Source organism: Argentina silus (assembly GCF_951799395.1).
Source record: "Argentina silus genome assembly, chromosome: 4".
NCBI classification, from domain to species: domain Eukaryota; kingdom Metazoa; phylum Chordata; class Actinopteri; order Argentiniformes; family Argentinidae; genus Argentina; species Argentina silus.
Genome location: NC_139658.1, coordinates 6,476,244 through 6,496,805, shown reverse-complemented (window position 1 = coordinate 6,496,805; position 20,562 = coordinate 6,476,244). Strand labels below are relative to the sequence as shown.

The window sequence follows — 20,562 nt, the reverse complement described above, 5'->3', positions numbered from 1 at the left end:
TACAGCGATGCTCAAGGTCTCGTGGAACATCATTATAATATTGAGTCCAAAGTGCTCATTGAAGACACTGCCAGTCATGCCAATTACAAAGATTTTGCAAATAATGATTGCAAGCACAGATTGTTCCTGTTTTTGAATGTGTGCATCAGTTTTTTTTTTTCTGCATTGATTTGGCTGGATCCCTCAAACACAATGCGGGTCTTACATAACACACACTTATTTGTAGCTAGATTGACTATTACAGTCCTGCTGTTAGGTGAGGGGAGAGGATGGGCCAATGGACAGTGGTACAAAAAAGAATACATCAGGTCACGGTTCTTTGATTCAGTTCTTTAGTTGTGAGGTGGGGCTTTGTGTATACAGTCATAACCATCTATTAACCATCTATTACTTAATTATTATAGCATCAGTATACTCTGTGTTGGTGACAAGTTGTGTTGTGGTGTGACTTGCTTCTCCAGGGCAGGAGCTGCCATGCCATTTGGCTGTTTGACACTCGGGGAGAAGAAGGATTACAACAATCCCTCAGAGGTCACCGACAAATATGACCTCGGACAGATTGTCAAGTCGTGAGTACTGTATTTCCCATAATACTCATTTATTTTAGCAAATCAAAATACACTTTTAAAATTCTGATTAGGTTTTGTTATATCACTTTATACTTTTGTTTACTTGTTGTTTGGTGTTTTGTTTAGGGAGGAGTTCTGTGAGATATTCCGAGCGAAGGATAAGAACACATTGAAAATGTACACCTGTAAAAAGTTCCTGAAGAAGGACGGGAGAAAAGTTAGGAAGGCTGCCAAGAATGAGATCCTGATCTTGAAGATGTGAGTCAAGTTCAGTTTGGTTTATGCATTTAGGCACACCTTCTCAGACTCCTGTGGCAATGAATCACAGTATAAACACAACAACAGTAACAACAGTACTGTAAACACACAAACAAAAAGTTGTTTGATTTACACCAATGAGCACACTTGTTCCTCTTCTTTGATTTTGATGGTGAGTACCAAGAGACAGTCTTGAAGCATTGAAGTGAAATTTTATTTTTACTGAGAGTTGAACTTATGGATTGTGCCTGCCTTCCTTTTTGCAGATGCCACAAGAAAGCATAACACAGTGTACATCATAGCGTTACGATTATGATATGAAACAGAATAAACAGCATAGTCAAAGAAAAAGCTGCCAAACATACTTGGATGTAATAAATTATGGGCTATGTCTCTTTAGCAATTTGGTCACGTCTTTGCAAGTAGAATGATCTGTAATGAAAGAGCGACAGACCCATCAGTAATTGAAAAAGAGATATCAAAATGTAATTAAAACACTTGAGGGAATAAATGAATTGAAATGTTAATGAGCTTGAATAGATTGAATTGAGTATGCCAATCATCAAGTCATAATGATTCCTGGACAGACCACACAAATTGATATGATAGGAAAGTATGCAAATGTGATCATCAGTGAATAACTCCGCTTATCGAACTTCCTCCTCCTACTCCTCCTCACCCCTCACTCTCTTTCCTGTTCCCCTCTCCCCTCTTTCACAGGGTGAAACATCATAACATCCTCCAGCTGGTTGACGTCTTTGAAACTAGGAAGGAGTACTTCCTCTTCCTGGAGCTGTGAGTGTTATTGGAACCAATTGACTGGTTGTGGGTTTCTATTTGCACTAGTAACTACACTACTCAATGTGGTCATTAAACTAGTTTAGGGAGCATACAAAATGATGAATGTGGCACTCTTTTAACCCCTAATTGAAGCCTCTATGTTACATATTTTGTGAAATAATCTCATCCATTTAAAACATGAATTCATTTGACTTGTTGAGAATAGTGAGATTTTAGGAAGATCTCAATGATTGCCTACAGTTATGAATGACATGACAGTAGTTTTCTGTGGATATTCTCTACAGAGCTACAGGCAGAGAAGTCTTCGACTGGATCTTAGATCAAGGCTACTACTCAGAGAGGGACACCAGCAATGTTGTGAGACAGGTGTTGGAAGCTGTAGCCTATCTGCACTCCCTGAGAATCGTCCACAGGAACCTGAAGGTACACTATACACTGCTCCCATCTAGTGGTAGGTGGTGGCATTACACCATGGTCACTTTAACATCTAGGGAGGGCCAGCCACAGACATTTGAATCCTTTCTGGGAGGAGTGAAAAGAAGACCGAAGACAACCTAAGACTAGCATCCAGACTATCCTTCAGCCTGTTAATACAATGTGTTTTTGTAATATCTCAAATGTCAAGTAATGTATATGGGGAAATGTGTCTGTTTCAGCTGGAGAATTTGGTGTACTTTAACCGCTTGAAGCACTCCAAAATTGTGATCAGTGACTTCCACTTGGCCAAGCTGGAGAATGGACTCATCAAGGACCCCTGTGGAACCCCAGAGTACCTTGGTAAGGGGGAGTGGATCAGATGGGTGATGAGTATTTACTGAAGATTCTACTTCTAGTGGCTTGGTGAATTTATCCCTTGGTGCCTGTGTTTGTTCCTTCAGCTCCTGAGGTGGTTGGAAGGCAGAGATATGGAAGACCAGTGGACTGCTGGGCCATTGGGGTCATCATGTATATTCTGTGAGTGTGCCTCTATCACCTCAATTCTGACAGTACTACACTATATATAACCACAATGTAGGCAATATACAACCATAATAATGTCATCCTCCATCTCTCACAGGACTGTTAACATTGGCAGATGAAAGGGGCTATGGTAGTGATTGTCTTCTTTTCCCTCTCTCCAGTCTGTCTGGGAACCCTCCTTTCTACGATGAAACTGATGACGAGGATTACGACAATCATGACAAGAACCTTTTCCGCAAGATTTTGTCAGGAGACTATGAGTTTGACTCACCATACTGGGATGATATCTCTGACTCAGGTATAAAACTGTCATTCAAGATCATACATACAGGAAGCATATTAAAGTGCTGAAGTAAACAGGTTGAGACATTGAGCTTGTTCGGGCATGTGTGTCTCCACTGTAATACTTTTGTTATTATTATATTTGTTGCACAGCAAAAAGCCTGGTGGCATCTCTGATGGAGGTGGACCAGGATCAACGACTGACAGCACAGGAGGCCATCAACCATGAATGGTACTGAATGATGTACTATGATATATGGATTTATGACTTACTGTATGTATTTGACATGTCGCCATTCATCAAGTATAATTAGAGGATGCCATATTTGGCTCTTTTTATTTCACTCTACTGATCCAAAAAATCTTAGTAGTATGAATAAGCCTATATTTTTTGGGTTGGTTTTCCTTTTTTCAGGATTTCTGGGAATGCTGCCTCAGATAAGAACATCAAGGATGGAGTCTGTGCACAAATAGAGAAGAACTTTGCCAAAGCCAAGTGGAAGGTATTCCTTCTCTCTGTCAACAAATGTGTATACAGTATGTGGTGTTCATCCACTGTTTCAGATAATGGTGTTGCACTCAACCATTTCATCTATGTGTATGGTCTTCCCCTTTCACAGAAAGCTGTACGTGTCACAACCATCATGAAGAGGCTGAGAGCACCTGACCAGAGTGACTCAGGGGCCTCCAGCCCTGCTCCAGGGGCCTCAGCTGGCACCGTCACCCCCAGCAACACTCCTGCACTTCCAGCTGATGCCCCAGAAGGCACCCCTGCTGCCAGCACAGAGGCCTCTGTTAACCCTACGGTTCCTGACTCACAGAGTCCAGCCACCATCACTCCTGACTCCTCCCAGCCCAGCCCGGCCCCAGAGGAGGCGGAGCCTCTGGAACGGTGTAATGGCGATGCTCCAGCAACCCTCCATACAGCCCAGCAAACACAGGAGGATCAGAATGGTTAAACAGAGCTGGTCCCATGCCACCACCCCCCCCCCCCCCACCCACACACACACACACACACACATATACACACACAAACACACACACACACACACACACACACACAAACAACCTGTAAATAAGGTCCTGGCATGATAATACAGAATCTGCTTAACCACCCTCCCACTTGCAGCATTAGTGCAGCAGATCATCTCACCGAGCCTCTGTTTTTTCATTAGCATGGTCTGTCTATCATGCGATCGTTTGAGTGGTCTGTCTATAATGGATCGTTTGAGTGGTCTGTCTATCATTTGCGTAGTTTGCCCTCACTCTTGTTTTCCCCCCTCAGTCTTGTAGATAGTCCTTCCTCTGAAGTTGGTTCACAGAGGAATGCCTACTCCTTGTTTTCTTTTTAGCAGGTCTAGACAATGCTTTACCCTGTGTCTCTTAATTTGCCACCTGTCTGAATTTAAATGAGACTCCCTTCTTTTTTTGTAGTCATTTTAGGTGTTTCTACCAAGTCTAGAAATAGAACTGTTGTCATGGTCATTCCATAACTCTCATCAATATTCACCCACTGAACCCAATGTACCCATCCTCTCTGATAATTGTTTATGTTAATACTTTTACGAAATGTTCCATGGTGGTTTGTGTTTGATACATTTTCCAATGCTGCATGTTGACCATTTTCATCTGACCAAGTTTTATTGAGGGTTAGGATGGTATTTTAGGGTACAGAGTTACAGATTAGCCATTTTCAACTCACTCATTTCATTCATCTTTGCAAAGGGTTTGAACAAAAGCCCTTGTGGCTCTGAAAGTGCTGTAAATATGAATCTTTTTTGAGGTAGCCAGAACAGCATGCATTTAGAGTCGCTAACACCTTATGGATAAGGATCCTAATAAAATGTGAATAGTGTTGCAGCAATCTCGCTACAAATCCTGACCATAGCTTTGATTCCTGTCTCCTCACATACAGCTATGCTACACTGAGCCAGAGAAGTGAAGGCCCCTGCCCACACCTCACAAATAAACTGACATAAGTAATGGGGAAAGCAATTTTCTTGTACTTTGTTGTTTTGCCAGACAATTTGTTCTTTCAAGCAACACAATTTCATTGAATCATTCTTCAGATTTTTTAGGCAGCAATAGATGTGATTTTTGTACATGATGTAAACTCAGCACATCGTGTTCAGCTAAATGTTACCACTGCATTCAAAACATCAATAAATGCATTAGCCATTTACTGTATAGGATGCATATGAATATTGATTTTCAATGTAGAGTAGGCCTATTCCATGGAGTTGATGTAGACACCAGTGTTACTTCTATGGGTTAACTGATACAGCTGTCTCATACTGCATAGCCTTGTCTTTCGGGTGCCAGCCCAGTATTATCATTCTTCCTTGTTTGAAAACATAACTGTGTCAATGTACAATATCTGTTTCACTCTGCAACACACTTTTAGTGAAATTCATAGTCACCGACATGTGTGTGATGTTTCTTTGGCCTCACCTGTTAGAAAGCAACTTTAATCTCAATACCAGCTGCTGTACCATAGCCAATATATTAGTGAGTAATGAAACTCAAAGCAATCTAAAATCTGCTTGTGTCTCTCTCTTTTGTACTCTTTTTGAGTAAAGAAAAAGAAAATTGGGAGAGAAAATCTATCTGCTTTAGTGCTCAGAATAGCCTACTTCATAGGAATTAAAAAATTTCAAATAGTTACTCATACTGTATAGTGTCAAGCCTGTCAACATGTGCATAACCAGTATTTATGTTTGAAGCATATTTTAGCTGAGCTGAATGGTTGCCAAGTATCATGTAAATGTATGAATTGAGCAATATTGTTATTGCTATATAAAACTGTGACACTTTTCTGCATTCCTTTAATTGTGTATGATCAGTGTTTTTTTTTTCACATGCCATGACTAGTCAATTTTTCCAGATTGCTTTTCATATGACACATGTGTTCAGGACTCAAATAAGTCCTTACACTAAATGGCATTGCTTTCTCTCTAGTGCCACTAAACTGCTATGCCACTGATGGGTGTTTAAGAAATTACAAATTGTTGTAGAATTTCCCATAGGCCTGTAGATTTGTTTGAGAATTGTACTTTATGAAGACATGAGATATTTCAAACAAATCTATAACTTTTTCACATGACCTACCATGTGTTGTTTGATCTGTTTCCACAAAGTTTGCCCCACATGTAAATATACAAATGACAAATATGAAGAATATTTTCTTAATTTTGTTTTTGGTGATAATCACTTTATCCATCTTCATATGTCATGGTAACCACAAAGACTGTGTTTTACGACAATACAACAAAGCAATGATTTTACCCATGCACACAAATTGACAGTAGGCTAGGCTGTATGGTAATGAAAAGTTATTTTTTTCTGTGTTTCTCTGTGTTTCTCTCGCTAATGCACTTGTACATTTTGTTGTCTTCTGTGTCCTGTGTCTCATTTGTAGCTTCTGTATTGATTGTAATCGAAAATAAAAACTAATGGTGACGCAAATTACATCTAGGCCTACCGGTTTTTTATGTGATAGACTTTTTTATTGGCATTTTACTAGTTGTTATCTCTCTTCCATAACACATTTGCATTTCTGGTTAAAATCTGTAGGCCTAGAATTCATCTGTGGGCAGAAAAAAGTAGTGCAGCCATTTAAATTCAGTAGATGGCAGTGTTCTGAAATTAATTTAAAAAACAAAACAAACAAAAAACATTCATTCATCCACAGAACCCCGTTCCCGTGCGTTGCCTTTCATTTCCACCACTGCACTGTAGGTTTTCCCGTAAGGTGTCTTCACAAAGTCAATGCAACTAAAAGTAGGTCGTACTTCATGAATATTAATAATGGACGGCATTGTGGGCGTTGTGGGCATTGTGAGTTTTATAAATTCAGTTTGAGTTTTATGTATTGAGGGCGGAGTTTTATTATTTTGAAACGGCCCACCCTCCCTCTGTCAAAGACGTTAATATCCCTCTCTGCCTCAGCTGCTTGGATCTTAGGTTTTTCTTCATATAATGTCCTTGACATGACAAGCGCAGTTACATGCTGTAATGAAAACGACATGATCAATAGTTTTTATTGTATTTAACTGTGTGGAATACATTGTGTCAAAGCAACAACGCCTACTGTTGCGCGATACAATCCAGGCGTGCCCCTAGCCTGGTGTTACTGACAAGGAATAAGTCGTCTTCGCTCGTCACCACTCTTCGTTGCCAGTCGTCGTCGTTGGTGAAGTCGTTTGGAAGAAATAGTCAATATGGCTCCTAGAGATATAGAACAACAAACATCGGAAATTATTAGTTGTCTTTTTGATGACTACTCAGCATTATATAGGAGCAATACTGGAGGATTTATTGAGCCCGATGGTCCATGCGACGACGGTAAGAATTCTCTGCTTGTCTTTTGTTGTTCTAAATACATGGTGTCATGTCTTTTACCAGACGATATTTGACTTTGTGTGATGATGATGATTTTTTAAATTATTATTATTTATTTATTTTACCTCGAATAAGAGCCAGTAATCATTTGTAGGTATTGTAGGTGAATGTATTGCTGATTGATTTTCAATAAGAACAGAGTGAGAGAGATTATGTATTCCTATGCAGAGTCATATTGAAAATGGATAGATTGTAACTACACTATGGCTTCACACCAAAAAGAAAGCTACAAGTCCACAATTGACTAGTCTGTATGGTCAAGCATTGAAGAAAGACCACATCTGTTTTGGCAGATGACACATTTGACGCAGGTTTAATAGCTGATCAGCTGAGGGCGCTGGGCGATGATTACGACGAGAAGGTGATTCAACCTCTAATGAGAAAGCTCGAACAAGCAGCAGCAGACCAGGTAAACACACACACACACACACACACACGTACACGCACGCACGCACACACACTATGCCATCCTCTTTCTTGCAAGTTATTACCTTTATGCTATTACATTACCGCCATTTCACACACAAGCATGCATATAGTGTTTTCATTACTCTAAATATGATAACAGAATGTACTGTATCTGGCGGGATTCTGTGTTTTCGCTATGTTGTATAATGTTGGCTTAAATCACAAGGAGAGGTTGGTCTGTTAGGTACGGGTGCGTTTTATGCTGTTTAGATAACAGCAGTACCATATCTGAGCTGGTCCTCTGGGGGACTGTGTGTGTCAGAAGATCTTGGCAGCAGGGTTATGACTAGACCAGACACACACACACACACACACACACACACACACACACACACACACACACACACACACACATACATACATACATACATACACACACACACACACACATCAGAGTAACCTTGACCTACACTATCAGTCAATATCTAATATCAGGCACTTTAAACAATAAATGTGCTGCCAAACATCTGCCTTTGTTTCAAGTTCTGTTTGGTTCTACAAAATAACCTGCTGTGGTCTTTGATGTGGTCTTTGTGACATTTAGGCGTCTTGTTGACATAAATGTCTTAAAATAGGAGTGTGTGATAACAGGAAGTTGAACTAACTAACTAATCTTGCTGTGATAGTAAAATAGAATAAGCTGATCAAGTAACTTGGCTTGTTTATATTATGTCTGCAGAGGAATATTAATCTAAATTAATGAGTTATAACTGTTGTAAATGTTTTATAATTGGATAATAAACTGGTTATAAGTAATTTAAAAATGTGACCTTAATGTAAAGTGTGACCCACATTTGTGTAGATCACTGATCACATCACACCTTTAGCACATTAACAGTGCTTTGTATACAGTATATTGGCTGTAAAGTGCATTCATGTTTATTCATTCTTGTTTCATTTTAAGGGTAGAGAGCAACTAGTTCTGAATAAGTTGTAGTGTTCAAAACCACAAAGCCCATTGTTCACAGCTACACTGCCTGTCTGTCTATCTGTTTAGATGATGAATGCTGAATTTATTTAGAACCAAAGGTTTGTTGTTAGAAAGTGCTGTGATATACTTCCGTCCATTGTAGCATGGCCATTGGCTATCAACGGTGTAATAGTGTGCCCCCCCACCACCTCTTTCTCCCCAGGTGGTAGAGGCATTTGGGCAGAGTGTGGAGACCCTGTGTCAGGCACGGGTGGCCCAGAGGGCCGAGGTGGCTTCAGAGATGCAGCTCCTGAGGGCCTCTGTGACCCTGTGCCTCTACGCCAAGAAGAGCTCCCCTGCCCTTATAGGTAAGGTCCAAAGAGCCATGGAAGCCTTCGTCAACAATCGCCTGACCGGCTGGCTGACTCAGCAGGGTGGATGGGTGAGTACTGTACCTGAGATATATAATACTTGCTGTTACAATAACTGTTATGACTGTTAATGTTGTTATAACAGTATATATATATATACTGTACCACAAGTAGTAAAGAAGCACAGTGCAGTGTGACTAGAATTACGATACAGCTCCTACTGTATGTCACCTTGTAGCCAGCTGTTTATTAAACATGGACATATTGATATAAACTTGGAACTTTTTATTTTTATTGACTTCTTCTGGTTTGTTTTTTGGATTATACAGGTTGTAAAAGCCAAGGAGTATATGAGATTTTCAGTAGGATTGTCAAAGGTTTGCTTTGCACAGGGCAACAAAGGGAACTGTAGCATTTAAAGGCAGCGAAAACAACTGCTCCTTGCAAAACGTTACAAAGTTAGAGCTAGATTAAACAAAGAACACCTGCAACAGTAAATGCCTGCCCATTGTCATATTCTGACTCAGTGTTTCCTAGGTCACTGATCAAAAGAAGCATGCAGATCTGTTGAAAGATATGTTTCAAAGTCCATTTCCTTTTCCTGAATACTGGGTGTTTGCAATAACAGTCTGCTCTGCAGTATAACTCTATGCAAATGTCTGAGGACATGGGTATTTGAACCTGATAGCATTGATATTGTGTTTCCATTTCCAAGGTCATCATTGTAAACATTGACAGTGTATTATGTTCGCTCATGTTCTGTGTGGTTCATTATACTTTTCTAATCCATCTGAAGCAATGTTTCATCACCACTAATTCAAATACTTGTCAAGCTCACTTGAGGAATTGCGTTTTCTTTGCAACTGGGTTCCAGCTGTCATAAACAGACATTTTAGACTCTTGATTGCCAGTTCTGAATCAAATCAAATGGTGAGTCAGTAAACTGTGATGACTGTGTCGTACTCCTGAGGTCATTTTGGTTTGTATCATTTCTAGTGAACCTAGTTAGCTAAAGGCTTTCTACACCTAGGAGTTTGGTATGGACTGTCCATGTGGAGAGGATTATACTGTAACATTGTTTTTGTTTTTGGTTGTTTTTAGGGTCAAGTGGTCTCTTGAAGAGTTTGAACAGGAGTGGAGATCATGGACAATGGAACGCCATTGTCCTCTCAGGACAATGGAACGCCACTCCCAACCCACCCCAACCCCTGCCGCCAAGGTGGCGCTTTGAGGAAGAAAGAGTTGCAGACATTCAACAGGACACAATGTAATTACTTGAATCTTTTGACAGCCTTTTTTCCCTTTGCATATTTTACGATCGTGGTACTTTCTATATCTCATAACAAGCAAGAACAGTTTTTTGAAGAACATTCAGGTGCAATTTTTTTGTACATATTGTTCTCCCTTTCACTGCTATTAGTTCTTAACAAGTTAATAAGGCATTATTTAAGCCAATGGACCGTCATCAATTGTGAGTAAAACTGTGGTAACTCTAAACAAACATCTGTGAAGCTGTAATATGAAAAAAGTACTTGAAACAGAGCTGCCAGTGACCCACGCTTCGACACTATCGCTTGATGAAAGCTGATGACTTAGACGTGTGATTTATGAAATGTTTGACCATGTTATCCTCAGTCACTTTGGGCTTTAATGACCTGTTAATCAGCAGCTCAAGAAAGAGAATGTTTTAATGTGTAAAATGTGTTTAGGTCTGTGTTGCTGGTGTCATTAGTTTTAAACTTTCCACAAGATAAGAGAGGTGTGATGTTAAGCTAAACCATGTCAGGGATATCTGTCGTAGTTAGATTTGTGACTAATTTCTAGAGGAAAGCCCTTGTTGTGCCAGCGAAAATTCCAGTTAATGTCTGTTTTTATTGTGACTCTGTGACTCGTACCTTTAAGGGAATCTCTGACTCATAACTTTAATAAGCCAGCTGTAAAGCACTTCATTGTTTTTGACTTAGTGCCACTTCCATTGACAATGGACCAAAGGGAATTTTGTACCATCAGTTTTTCACCAAAGCAATTAAATGCATTTGTTTACAGCACAATTTTATTTGTGTGCATAGTTGTGTGTAATTGTGTTCTTCACAACTTTTTTTTTTTTTTTTAAATATGTTTGAGGGCATTTCTGCTTTATTGGGATAGAGACAGTAGAGATTGACAGGAAGGATGGGAGAGAGAGAGGAGGGATGGTGTGATGGAGAGATGTAGAGATGCATTGTTAAACATCGTCTCATTTTGTGGGTGGTAATTGCAAGTCGAAAATCTGTAATTATAAATCTTTTTTTTAAATGGTATTAGGGTTCAACAATAGAGTCTATACAACAATCTTTCACAGCATAATGTTGTCAGATAAAGCCATTGGCAAATGAGGATTTGATACTCCACATAGCGCTAGTGCTTTTCAGCCAGAGGAAAGTAGGCCGTATTGTGGTGGTGTATTATAAAAGTATAACCACTAGAGGTCAGCACCACCGTACAGTTTTTTGGTCTCAAGAAAACTCATTCTCTGTTTCTTACATTGACATAGTTACTTAACTGGCATGACCATATTTGACCCATACTGTATGTCACAAATCAGTCAGACCTGACACAAAGTTAAAAAGTGTTGGGGCATATCGTAATAACTTTTTAAAATTATTATTCTACAATATCTGCTTTGATAACAAGAGGAAATCTCGTCTCTCCAACACCTTGACAACTGTATTTTTGTTGAATCACAATTGTCAGGAAAATGGAGGCAGCAGCCTCTGTCTTTGATCAGAACTGAGAAACAAACTTCTATTTAAAGAAGAGGGTGAAGGACTCCATAGTTCACAAGGATAGAAATGCTCATTGTATGCATTGTATCCATATCATATCACAGGATTTCTAAAGAAATATACTGTAATGTGTACAGACTATGGGGGGTTTCCAGGGAAATACCTGGTGAGCTGATAACAACAGACAGAAATGCTGCCAGACCTGAGGAGACAAGTGAATTGTGACCTTAAGAACTAGATTCCACTCTCGCTATGTGTGTGTGTGCGTGGATGGGTGGGTAGGTGTGTCAATGTGGGTAGGTCCACGTGAGAGAAGGAGAGAGATTAAAATGTCTACCAGTCTTACAGTATGCGTGGCTTGTTGGTCTGTTGAAGTCTACCAGGTAACCAATGACTGAGTTTGTAAAGCTTCAATTGAGGATAGAAAATGACAGACATTATAAATACATTTACCATGACTAGAGTTTATGATGATTAACCTTTTTGAACTGAGTTTATTTCCATATAAATGTTCTTTTTAATTACATGTAAAGTGGCCATACAATTCGACCTCAGAGCAAATGAACACCCTTGGAATTGTCGTTTAAAACGGTCTTTATTTGCTGCCTCCTGTTATTCATGGAAATGTGTTGGTCTTGACAGTGTGACACCATCAATCACATTTTGATAAATGTACACTTCAAACCCCGGATAATAAGACAGATTGTCCAGCATATTAGTTATCATCATCCTGAAAGATGTACAGTATCTGTAAAACATGATCAGTGACCTCTAGATTCTACTCAGTATTGAAATGTACATCTGAGAATATTGCACAAATCGGATTTGATTCAACTTGCTGGTACAGTAAAGTAAACAGATGACAATATCATTGCTCAGACATGAAACATAAACATGAAAATATCCATAGAAAAGCAGCATTCAAAATACAATGAGTCAACACAGCTGATGTACTGTAGATCCATACCATTGTACTGACTAGATCTGTAGTGGGTTGTGACACACACACACAGACATAGAGCCACAGTAAGACACAGATCAATCACGTTGCTGTCTTTTCTAAGGCTATAATGGACAATGCAGCAATGTCATAATAGTGGCTTCGCCATCGATTCCACATGACCTCTGAAGAGATGAGAATTCCAATGAGCTACTCTGGTAGAAACCCCTTCCTTGCACACACACACACACACACACACACACGTATTAACCTCCCACCCCACCCCCACGTCACATCCCCTCTAAACACTTTCCACACACAGATGTAATGAACCCCCCCCCCCCTCCCAATACATATTCTGTACACATATACAAGTCCCCTGCCCAGTCATAGAAGATGGATGTGTGCATATGAAAATGCCACCTAATCAGTTTAGCCCTCCACTTCCCACTGGCACCTTTCGACCCAACACAGGGAGACCTAGGGGAGAATCTTAAGTGAGTCTGCTCTTCAGAGAGAAGCCTGTGCCGTCATTGGGGCCAATGCCTATCAGCGCAAATGTACGCTGAAACATTGGACTTAGGGCTCCATGCAATCAATACCTGTAGCAGGGAGTGTACAAGGTTGGGCAAGGCAGAGCAGTGCTCTACCTCCCGCACTGTGAGCAAGTGCGTGTTGAATTTTGAAGTCAAAGCAGTGAATTCTTTGCATTTCACAATGTCTTTGATGACATGAATCCTAGCAAGTGTGCACTTTTACAGCACAAAAAGCATGTCTAGTGTTTGGTTTTTCACCCTGTACTCACGGTGGCAGGTTTTGATTGAATAACACCCATGATCTGTAACTGTCCAAAGAAACAGAGCTGACTTACGTCCTCTCTCTCTCCTAAAATCCCAGTAGTAGCCCTTGGTAATCTCTGTACGTAAGGCTACTGAATCTGACTTTTCAGTATGTATGAACAAGACTTCTCCTTATACAGAATGAGATAGACATTTTAGCTTGTTTAAGAAAGGCTATATTACGTTTTTAAGTTAAACTTTCAGTCCACAGATGGGAAATTTTTGCCTTCCACCATCTTACACCGGTACGGTAGCCTATATACTACAAATATAAACACTTTTCAGTTCAGCAGGTTCCTATTGGACCTGCCAAAACTTCTTATTGGACATGACATCATTATGGAAGCCAATGGGAGGTGAATGAGAGTCATTGTTAGTTCCTCCCCTCTAATGGATGATCCTAATTACCATCGTGACCTCCAGATTCCATTGTTCTGTTCAGTTCAGTTCTTCTACGTTCTAAAATGCCTGAAAATTACCCACTGTAAGGTAACCAGTCATCTGAGGATAGTTCCACCATCCACGTCCACCCTGTATGAGGTAACGTTCTCGCTTCACATAGGTCCTTGTACCCTTCCTGGTACAACACCTCCACACCCCTCAGATAGGGATCAAATTAGGATCAGGTCTCTTCCATCCCATCCATTTATGAGGTTAATTTAGGATCAGGGACCTTCCCAAACCCTGACGCTCTCCTCCCATGCTAATCCAATCAGCTCACTCAGATTCAGACGTCATCGTCGTCATCGTTCTGTCTCAACTTTCTCTCGTGACTCTGGCCTCTCTGACTCCCCCTCTGAGGCAGCCTGCCCACGGGGTCCCGGCACAAAATGTACTGCTCCCAGATCTTCCGGAAAGCTGTGCGGAACTTCTTGATGCGGAAGGCATAGACGATGGGGTTGACGGCTGAGTTGCCATGGGTGAGCAAGATGGCGATGTAGATGAGGAACATGGGTGTGTTACAGTTGGGGCAGAAGAGGGTGATGCAGTTGAGGATGTGGAGGGGAAGCCAGCTGACTGCAAATAGAAAGAGTACCAGGGCCAGGGACTTGGCTAGTTTGAGTTCTTTGCCATAGTAACGGCTGGGATCTGTGTGGCTGGCTGTCACCTGGAACAAAATTATAATTATATGGTAATTTAGATTATGTTTTTTATCCATATTGAGTAATACAATGTAAAGTATGTAGCCCATGCAAGACTGGACGCACTATGATATCCAATAAAGGAGCATAACACAGCAGTTTCAATTAGTTCCATTCACTGGGAGTTCCATTTGCCTCCCACAGACAATAAAGCTACTTCCTAAATTAATATTGAGATTTATCGCGTCACCGTTAAATCTCTTTTGACCCAGCCGAGCACTGACACATGTGAATCAATTAACTAATCATCAAGACGTTTAGACGATGAGCTGAATCGGGTGTGTTAGTGCTGGGCAGGACAAAAAAAATAGCTCCAGAACCAAGAGTGAGGAACATTCATGCTGCAGACTGCTCACCTTCTTGTTAAGCTGCCGGTGGATCATGTAGAAGATCTCAACATAAATGAGCAGCATGAGGACCAGAGGGGGCAGCACCCAGCCAAAAAAATTGAAGTAGACCATGTAGTCCATGCTGATGACATTCTCAAACTGGCACGTGATGAGGAGGTCAGGGGTCACCAGGGAGCCGTTATCACGGAGACGCTGCAGGTTGTTCCAGCCCAGCATAGGCATTAGGCCCACCACGATGGCCACCATCCAGCACACCACCACCGCCGTGCCCGCCCGCCGCGGTGTCACCACACGCTTGTAGCTATGGCAATGGGAACAAGAGAAGAGGTGAAGAGTGCATTTGGGTAAATTTGCTTACAGTAAACAGTGCCTTACAGTGTTAGCTTACATATTGTATTGCTAGAGAGACAAGGACAAGAGCAGGGGTCAGAGTTGTGTACTGTAAATTACACTTAACCTACAGTATGATATAAATGTATCAGTATCAACACAACATTGATTTAGGATCAGCTCTTCAGATTTGATCATACAGTTGGGTAGCCTACTGTACAGTAGGTGCCTAACTGTTTCAACAATGCTACTGTACACTGTTGCCTTGTCTCATTTGGCAAGACAACAATAAGTTAGCACAAGCTGAAACAAACGGACGTAGGCTCTGAACAGTCGATAGTAATAAGCCTTCTGTATCTCTTAAACAGGATAACAATACCATATTCAGATATTTTCCATGAAGGAATGAGTGCACTGCCCTGCATCATTCAAGTTTACATTGTTGGCTAACGGTACAGCTTACTTGTAATAACATAAATTCATATTTGGATAAACTTGGAACACAGGATTTATTGTTTGGATTAAGAAAATATGTTTGTGTTGTGCACTGTAAACTTCTTTGTCATTGTGTTTAATCAGCTTTTAATTATAGCAATTTAGCAATTAATTATAGGAATGGGATAAATACAAAATGCTTCGATTCTTGGCTCTACTATTCCAATAATCATTACAATGAGCTTGTATCCAGAGTTTTGGGTTAATCCCTGGTAGCTGACTGGACAGTATACATTTGCTTCCATTTATTCAAGGCCATGGCAAGGTCACTGTGCAAGTGAAATGATGCAATAGATATGAGTGGCACAAAACAGCCACTTTGAGTTAGTGTTAGAATTTCACTCAAGCACCTCAAGAGGATGAGTAAATAATCTCAAGAGTCACCTAAACTGACTTTTCCATTCAGACTCTCTTCCTCTCACACACACTCTCTCTCTCTCTCTCTCTCTCTCTCTCTCTCTCTCTCTCTCTCTCTTTCTCTCTCTCTCACTCACAGGAAGTGAAAGAGACTGCTGATCTGGCACAGACCACAAATCTGGCACAGATTTGTGAGATAAAACACTCTCTGCTGCTCATTGTCTCGGAGAATACACACACACACACACACACACACACACACACACACACACACACACACACACACACACACACATTCTTTCAGGACACTCAGATTCAGCTTTCTAAAAGCTTACTAATGGTTGTAATGACTATGTTTAAATGTTTAATCAGGTAGCTATTAGGTAATGAGATCCTTTGACAGAAATATTTCATTTACACTGGACGTTTTTCTCCAGAAAAAGCACTTTCTAAAATCCTCTCCTACCCGACACTCATTTTGCATACAAACATGTTGCTTCTGCCAGGGGTGACCTAGGGGGAGTGGACTCACGCATTTCGCTTTTCTGTCTCTGGTGGCTGCCTCTTCGAATCGTGCACGCTTTCATGAACATAATGTCCGACATAATGTCCGACATTGCAACTCCATTTCGGGGGGGTTATATTATTATTAGGGAGGATGTTGTTGTTTGGAACTTCAAACTTACACCCTGCTCCTTTAACTGTCTAGACCTAATTTATTATTTCACAGTCAACTAACACAATTAATGTGAGTGTGTCAGATTCAGTGTCTTGGGGTACAAGCCTGAGAAAATGCATATCCAGGTCATGGGACATCGAATCAGCCAACCAACCATAATAATACTAATAATCATATTGATCAATCATGCATGATCAATCATGCATTCTCAATCATTGCTGCAATGATTTAGAAGCACCCCCCACACACACACACACACTCACACATGCATGCACACATGCACGCACACACACACACACACACACACACACACACACACACACACACACACACACACACACACACACACACACACACACACACACTCACACTATTCTGATAATGAGCCAGTGAGATTATTGTTTTTCCAAACACCTCTATTGCGCAACAAGGAGTGTGAATTAATTGTCACTGAAAAACTGGTTATATTGGTTATTTTTAGAGCAATCTCAGCGTGCTCACTGCACTGTGAAAGTGCTGCTTGTCAAAACTATGTTTTAGTCATTCCCAGGCTTGATTTATCACTTGTTCAAATGCACTCAGCTTTTCTCCCGAATAAACTGCAATTATACTTTCTTTTTCCTGAATTGTATGAAATTGTTAGTTTTTTTCTAAAATGATCCTTCCCACATTTAGTTTGATACCACTCCTTAGAGCTCATGGTAGAGAGAAAAACCAAACAGCCGCCCTATTCCGTTCCCTTGGTTTACTATTTTGTTGCCTCAATTTAATGAATTGTTCCCTAAATGTAAGAAATTGTACCCTAAATGTAATAGATCATTCCCTCAATTTAAGAAATCTTTAGTTAGCTATAGTTCAATGTGTGGCCGAAGACAGAGCTATTTTTGAGGCGAAAGCATGCATACATCAAAGTCTAGCTGGCATGCTGGCCTGTTTAATGTTTTCATGATACTAACACAATATGATATTCAGTCAAACTTTATAACAAGCTGGTTAGAGGGCACTAATGCACTTTGATCACATCAAAATGTAGGTTACATGTATCCCCCATGCCGCTGTTCATACTTGACAAAATCATCTAAACTGTGGGAAGGAGATGCTAAATTGTGGGAGTTGGAGGTTGGTTAGTTTGAGACAACAATTTACTAAATTGAGGGAACGATAAATTAAATTGAGGGTATGATTAACCCTTTAAAGCCTGATGTTGCATATAGGCAACAATGTCTAAACACCTGGTGAAATGTCTGTATGCATCAATTCACAAAAGGAAACTGCTGTCTTGAATAAACATTTGTAAAATAGAATCTGGTGGCCGATTGTTGTAATTACACCAGTGTAACTTCACAAGTCTGTAGACAGAAATTTTGCTCATCCAATTCAACGGATGCAAAATGCTCATAAAACTTCCAGAAATACCAGAGTAAATAGTCTAAGGAAAATATTCGTTTTTGGCGAATGAAATGCTAATTTTGTGTTGGGCTGTAATCACATATTCGTGCTTTGCATAGGCTTTCATGTACAATAATATTTTTGTAGCTCAAAAGTTGAATGAAAACTTACATTCAGAGTCTTATGAGACTTACTACTTGACAATTATGAGAGTGTTAACTGCCTGTATTTGTAAAAAAAAAAAAAAAAAATCCAGAAATGTATTATTTGGGGTCTCCTTGTGCAGTCCTAATCACTGCTTAATTTTCAGGCAAGGAAAACTGGATTGAGGTAGAGTTAAATTGAAGGCACAATTTATTAAATTGAGGGAACATATTAGCGTGGCTGGGGGTTTTTCTCCAGGAGCTCTTAGGGGCTCCATAGTTTGATGATCTCAACCCTGTTTTTTACTCATACAGTTTATTCTCACAAGATTGAATAATGAAATTCAGTATTGCAACTGGAGTCATCCATGATTCTTTTATGAAATACTATCTCCCTGATGCTAAAGGCTGGTTCTGGTGTCCAGAGTCCTGGTTTAAATGGCACAAAGCTCTCTAAAATCTTAGCTGCCACATGTGTGTGAGAGAGGCCAACACAGGAGAGGTATATGTGGTGACTGGGAGGGCATACCTCAGAGCTGGTGTGGAATTCAACAGCTATAAAATGCTCCGCCAAGGCAAATAGAGCAGTTCACCTACCAATGTCATCTTCTGACTGACTCTGGCTCTCACATAGCCTATAGGATAAATGTAAGGCGTATGTATGAACAGTATGTATGTACAGTATATACAGTACACAGCACTTTTTTCTATCTATCCCTCATCTAACCAGGTGAGTGCGTTAAGATAGCAATCTTTTCTATTATTTCTTCTTGCATTAGAGAGTCCTCATTCTGCATGTGGTAGCCCAGTCTGCGGACCTATCAGTTGGTGGTACTATGTATGTTGGCTGTCTGTCTGTAAGCTGTCAGAGTCTCTGGGTTGTCTGTAGGTAATTTACTGGCTCTGTCTGAAAGCTGCATGTGCATGTCTGGCAAAAATGGACATAGGCATAAATTGTTGCAGCTTAAAGCATATCAAACAAGCATGCCAAATGCAAAAAAAGCTGTCGAATATCCCAGAGAAGCAAACATCAAGAAGATAACCCAATGACCTTGGCAAAGAGCACATGCAGAGACAAAAACATATTGAATTGTGGAAGAAGGGCAGACTTTTTATTAATTTTTTTCCGGCTTTTTTTTTTTTTTTTTTACCTCATCGGTATTTTGACCCTCAGGTAGCGGTCGATGGCGATAGCCAGCAGCGCGAGGATGGAACTTTGCGTCAGCACCAGCACGGTGCATGCGACCAGCAGGCAGCTGTAAAAGTATGTCTTGAGCCCGATGCTGATAGTGATGGCGAGAGGTATGACGAGTGCCCCGACTGCAATGTCAGCCAGGGCCAAAGAAACGATGAAACAAAAGGTTGTGTCCCTCAGAGAGCGGTTGATACGTACAGCCCAGACCACCATCACGTTGCCGATCACCGAGGACACGGCTATCACCACCTCCATCCCGATGTAAAGGACTTGGGTAGGCGCTAGACCCGATGGCATCTTTGCAGGTACTTGTACCTCAGAGAGACAGAAAGCACAGTATATCTTTATGAGTTTCGGGACGCCACTAAAGTAACTCTTCTTTACGCATGTTGTTTTTCCGAGTCGTCCTACATCAGTTTGAGGCGCAACGGTTGTGTGGTCCTTTTGGAGAGCGCGTTAGATGGCATAATTCGGCCCTTGTTAATGACACATGCGGCAGGCACTGGTGTTCCAAGGAAATCCGAAAGAGGTGAAAGTCGCAACCGCAATGTTACCGTCCGCGCATAGTACAATCCCCCTAGCCAAGTGAATATGAGTCACACAGCAGGTCCCCACGCGCATATAACCACAATTCTCCAAATGTAATTTGCATCATCGCAAGTCATCATTAGTCAGAAGTTGTAAATAGACATTTTACTGGAGTAGAGAATGTGGATAACGTTGCTTTATAATGACACTATATGCACATTGCTCCATATCAAATATGAATCATCTTGATTATTCGTCATTGCATTCTCCATTGTATCACCACTTATGTTTATATAGAAGCTGTCTCGCCTATAATCCAGTCTTCAATTGACAGTCCGGCTCGAATCCCCGAATACTTCTGCTGTGCTGAAACCAACGGGAGTGGGAACA

General features: G+C 40.7%; 3 protein-coding genes across 3 annotated transcripts; 2 read left to right on the top strand and 1 right to left on the bottom strand.

Moving 5' to 3' along the window:
- Positions 1-465: 465 nt before the first annotated feature.
- LOC310804099 (caM kinase-like vesicle-associated protein) lies at positions 466-3,829 on the top strand (the record flags this gene model as incomplete). Its single annotated transcript, XM_083669192.1, has 10 exons — positions 466-569; positions 696-827; positions 1,548-1,622; positions 1,913-2,051; positions 2,285-2,405; positions 2,507-2,582; positions 2,750-2,886; positions 3,024-3,102; positions 3,286-3,373; positions 3,491-3,829. The coding sequence occupies exons 1-10, from the start codon at positions 475-477 to the stop codon at positions 3,827-3,829; spliced, it is 1,281 nt and encodes a 426-aa protein (XP_083525318.1). The 5' UTR covers positions 466-474.
- A 3,005-nt stretch (positions 3,830-6,834) lies between these two features.
- LOC310804178 (bcl-2-like protein 15) lies at positions 6,835-11,071 on the top strand. The gene is made up of 4 exons (XM_083669298.1): positions 6,835-7,214; positions 7,565-7,680; positions 8,873-9,091; positions 10,122-11,071. The coding sequence occupies exons 1-4, from the start codon at positions 7,091-7,093 to the stop codon at positions 10,137-10,139; spliced, it is 477 nt and encodes a 158-aa protein (XP_083525424.1). The 5' UTR covers positions 6,835-7,090; the 3' UTR covers positions 10,140-11,071.
- Positions 11,072-14,291: 3,220 nt separating this feature from the next.
- LOC310803493 (adenosine receptor A1-like) lies at positions 14,292-20,012 on the bottom strand (the record flags this gene model as incomplete). Its single annotated transcript, XM_083668286.1, has 3 exons — positions 19,601-20,012; positions 15,063-15,357; positions 14,292-14,672 (listed from the first exon to the last, which is right to left on the bottom strand). The coding sequence occupies exons 1-3, from the start codon at positions 19,939-19,941 to the stop codon at positions 14,292-14,294; spliced, it is 1,017 nt and encodes a 338-aa protein (XP_083524412.1). The 5' UTR covers positions 19,942-20,012.
- Between the last annotated feature and the right edge of the window lie 550 nt (positions 20,013-20,562).

Bases quoted from the DNA above. Each gene is read 5' to 3' on its own strand.
- LOC310804178 (XM_083669298.1), top strand. From the start codon at position 7,091: ATGGCTCCTAGAGATATAGAACAACAAACATCGGAAATTATTAGTTGT. The intron at 7,215-7,564 runs GTAAGAATTCTC...CTGTTTTGGCAG, and splicing joins CGATGGTCCATGCGACGACG to ATGACACATTTGACGCAGGT. The intron at 7,681-8,872 runs GTAAACACACAC...CTTTCTCCCCAG, and splicing joins AACAAGCAGCAGCAGACCAG to GTGGTAGAGGCATTTGGGCA.